We start from the raw sequence: 4,282 nt of genomic DNA on the forward strand, positions 1-4,282 counted from the left end.
TTAATATTTAACCTGTTTCATTGCTTTAGTTTTCTTCTTCAGGAACTCCCGTTATCCATACCTTGGATATTTTTTGCCTATCATTAATATTTGTCTCTTTCTCTCAAATTCCTTTTGTCTTTATTTCTTTTTGATTGTTTAAAATTTTATCTTTTTATTCTTTTCTTTCTCTTTTTAAGTCACTTTTATTGTGTTTATTTGCTCTTGTGCTTTTAGTTTAGTTTTTATTGCTGATATTTTTCTTTATTTCTATTTTTTTTCCTGATTTCTGGCACCTCATTTATAAGTTTTTCAAATTCTGATTCACGTTGTTTTTTCAGGTCTTTTATCATGTTATAAATGTATTTTAGCTCATTTTGAAATAGTAGGTTAAATTTTTGGTATTTTTCAAGGTATGTTTTTCTGGCATGTTTTTATTATCTGCAGGGATATTATAATATGGAACTCCTTATTCTTTTATTTTCTTAAAATAACTGTATAAGATTTTACCTTGGTACATTTGTGTTGCTCATTTTTACATAAAATTAGTTTTCCAAAATCTCAGAAGGATGAAAATTCAGGACGGCCTTTCTAACTGCCCAGAGCTAGCTCTTCTAGTTTTCACACATTGTTCAAAAAGATAAGGCTGCTTTATTTCTGGGATTTCCTGACTTGGTTCCTCTCCCCTATGTTGGTCAGTCCCTTCTCTTTCACATCTGTTGTCATTATCCTGATCAATCTTGATCCCACTCATATTTTTTCTCAGTTTGGGGAGAAAACTGAGAGGGAACCCCACTGGGTCAATTCTGAGGGTTCGGCCTATCTAGTCTCTCCAGTCTTTCTTACCACAGGTCCCTTGTGCTCACTTGCTATAGGAGAGGACAAAACCCCTGCCCATTTCAGCCACTGTTGTCTGATTGGCATTTGATACTTTCCAAAAAATATTGGCTGCTTATGTTGTGGTCTCATATTTTCAGGTCCATCAGACACCTTCCTTGCTCCCTCTGCTATCACCCATACAAATGGGACTATCATGCTGGGCTTGTGCCTATTGGGGGTTTGTCCCTATCCCATTGCATTTTGACATTAGTGGGGCTACTTTTTTGCTTCGTTTTCTTATAAATGTTACCCGTGGGTTTTAAGTTTACTATCTAATTGATCTATCTGTTTTTATGCATAGATGCAAAGATATTCAAAATCTATGCTGCTGCCTCTGACTAAATTTGATTTTAATTTTGACAAGCACACTATTTTTGATCTCCCTAAAGAGGTCAGATAAGCAATTGCATAGCAAGCTTTCCAATTCATTCAAAATCCAGCTAACCAGGAAGTTCACATAGTTGATTTGTGTGTGTGTGCTATTCAGGATTTATTAAATTGCAAGCCCTCATATAAATCATTTAATTAGCACAGGTTTAGTTAGTCTTATCATTCTGCACGTTCTATAACTACATGCGTATTACACTATAATACCTATGATACCAATACTTGACTTACATCGTGAAATTATAAGCACAGAAAAACAGATATTATGTGGGTAGCTATTATCTAACAAGAATGTTCAATTAATAGTTCATTCCTATTACTGTTAGGTTAAGTTAACTGAGTTTATAACTCATTATTGAAATTATCAATTACCTAATTCCCTGTGAATTTATGGTAAATATACAAAATGCTTAATGGTTTTTTTTTTTTTTTGGCAGTTTGGGAAATTATGCATCACTTCATGGACAAATATACTGTAAACCTCACTTTAAACAACTTTTCAAATCTAAAGGAAATTATGATGAAGGTTTTGGACACAAACGACATAAAGATCGATGGAATTGCAAAAACCAAAGCAACTCAGTGGACTTTATTCCCAACGAAGAGCAACATATGTGTAAAAGCACTGTAGCAAACACCCTCATACTTGGTGATCTTAATAAATATTTAGATGCTGGTAACAATGAAAGGCAAAGGGGTGGTTTGAGAAAATTAGGGGAAAGAGGAAAATTAAAAATTGTTTGGCCTCCTTCCAGGGAGGTGCCTAAGAAAACCTTTCCCCTTGAGGACGAGCTCAAAATGATTAAACCTAAATGGCCACCTGAAATGACAACACCTACATCCCCTGAATTTAAAGGTGAATCACTACTAGAACACATTAAAACTCTGGAAAATAAAGGACAGGAACAAGATCACCTTTCTTTCTTGCAACCATATCTGCAGTCCACCCCTGTGTGTCAGAAAGAAGATGCTACAGGAGTCAAAGAAATGAAAATGCACGAAGCAAACAAAGATGAAAAGAAAGAAGGAAATAAGAATGTGCAAGATAAGGTGAGTGAGGGTGAAGATACAAAGAATAAGAGAAAAAGTGAAATGGATCTTCACAACAACAACAATGTGGTTGTGCAGAGTGCTGAAAAGGAGAAAAATGAAAAAACTAATGAACCTGATGGTGCAGAAGTTTTACAGGTTAATAACGCTGATGATGAGGTGGTACCAGAAAATCATAAGGAGAATTTGAATAAGAATAATAATAACAATTATGTAGCAGTCTCGTGTCTAAATAATTGCAGGCAGAAGACATCTATTTTAGAATTTCCTACACTATTGCCCCTGTCGAATGAAGCAAATGACACTGCAAATGAATATCAAATTGGAAAGTTAGAAAATGCATCTAAAATCTCAGAGTTACTTGATATGTTTGAATCTGAACAGACTTATTCAAGGAATATTCTAGCTACAGCTCTCAAGAAACAGACTGGCAGTGCGGCTGCTGGCAGTCCTGTGCAGTCTGCCGCGAAACTGGCCCTCAACGGGGGCTTCGTGGTAAAGGGGGGAAGTTCAATCGTCTCTTCTGATACAAATCTCTTAAACATTAAAGGAAACCATTCAAATAACAAAAATCTACACTTTTTCTTTTCTAACACTGTGAAAATCACTGCTTTTTCCAAGAAAAATGAGAACATTTTTGAGTGTGATTTCACAGATTCTGTAGATCAAATTAAAAATATGCCATGTTTGCATTTGAGAGAATTTGGAAAGGACGTTAAACATTGGCATGGTGAAACAATAGGAGTAGCCCGCAGGAATGGAAACACAAATTCTGATGCTCTGAGCCATGAATGTGCAGCTAAGCCTTCATTTCCCAGAGCGGAGGTCCAGTCTGAACAACTCACTGTGGAAGAGCAGATTAAAAGAAATAGGTGCTACAGTGACACCGAGTGACAAATCTCTGGCCACCTGCAGTCCATACTCAGGCACTGAGAGATACTGATGATGCAAAATAAGACTTTAAGGATTTTGATAACTTTTTGTTGAACTTATTGTAAACATAATGCTCAGAAATCTCATGTCTATCACAATGGGATATTTCTTGTATTACACTTTGTCATTTTTTCGTAATTTATTTAAATCTAATGTTGTTCTGAATGAAATGAAGAGATGAAACAACATGGCTATGTTTTCCTGTCAAATACCACTTAAGTATATCACTCTGTTTTCTTGTGTAACAGCGTGGGTATACTGCTGATATTTATTGCAATTCTTATACCTTCTCTATAATTTTGCTGAAATAAAATTGAATCACCTGAGGTGCAAACAAAAATACTTCTGTAAACTTCTCTCATATATATATATATTGTCATTCTAACTAGATATCTTTTTATGATTTAAGAACTATTTGTAGGCCGGGAGCGGTGGCTCACGCCTGTAATCCTAGCACTCTGGGAGGCCGAGGCGGGTGGATCGCTCAAGGTCAGGAGTTCGAGACCAGCCTGAGCAAGAGCGAGACCCCCGTCTCTACTAAAAAAATAGAAAGAAATTATCTGGACAACTAAACACATATATATAGAAAAAATTAGCCGGGCATGGTGGCGCATGCCTGTAGTCCCAGCTACTCGGGAGGCTGAGGCAGTAGGATCACTTGAGCCCAGGAGTTTGAGGTTGCTGTGAGCTAGACTGACGCCATGGCACTCTAGGCCGGGCAACACAGTGAGACTCTGTCTCAAAAAAAAAAAAAAAAAGAACTATTTGTTTTGGGGCAAGTATTTTCTGTACACACACAAAAATAATCCTGGAAAAAAATACTAAATAAATTATGCACATTACATTTTTATTGCTCACTCTATGCAAATGATAAATACAATAATCATATCACCACAGTTTTTGAGGTTTTCTTATTATTATATTTGATAAATATTAAGTTTTCCTGTTACAAAAACATATTCTTTTGAAAATTTGGCTTCTGGATTTTCTGCTGATTTTGCCTTTCCTCAAATAAGTTTGGTGATTCTGAGAGAAAAAAATAACATGAATAAAA

At 35.7% G+C, this 4,282-nt stretch overlaps 1 protein-coding gene across 1 annotated transcript in view; it reads left to right on the forward strand.

The window, feature by feature from the left end:
• XIRP2 (xin actin binding repeat containing 2) overlaps nucleotides 1-3,553 on the forward strand; it is a 369,301-nt gene extending 365,748 nt beyond the window's left edge. Inside the window, exon 9 of the mRNA XM_012650674.1 lies at nucleotides 1,683-3,553. Coding sequence (XP_012506128.1) covers nucleotides 1,683-3,189 — 1,507 coding nt within the window. The 3' untranslated portion in view covers nucleotides 3,190-3,553. The remainder of the gene's footprint in view (nucleotides 1-1,682) is intronic.
• The last annotated feature ends 729 nt before the right edge of the window (nucleotides 3,554-4,282 follow it).

The sequence above is a fragment of the Propithecus coquereli genome, unplaced genomic scaffold (genome assembly GCF_000956105.1).
Source record: "Propithecus coquereli isolate 6110/MARCELLA unplaced genomic scaffold, Pcoq_1.0 Scaffold34, whole genome shotgun sequence".
Lineage (NCBI taxonomy): Eukaryota > Metazoa > Chordata > Mammalia > Primates > Indriidae > Propithecus > Propithecus coquereli.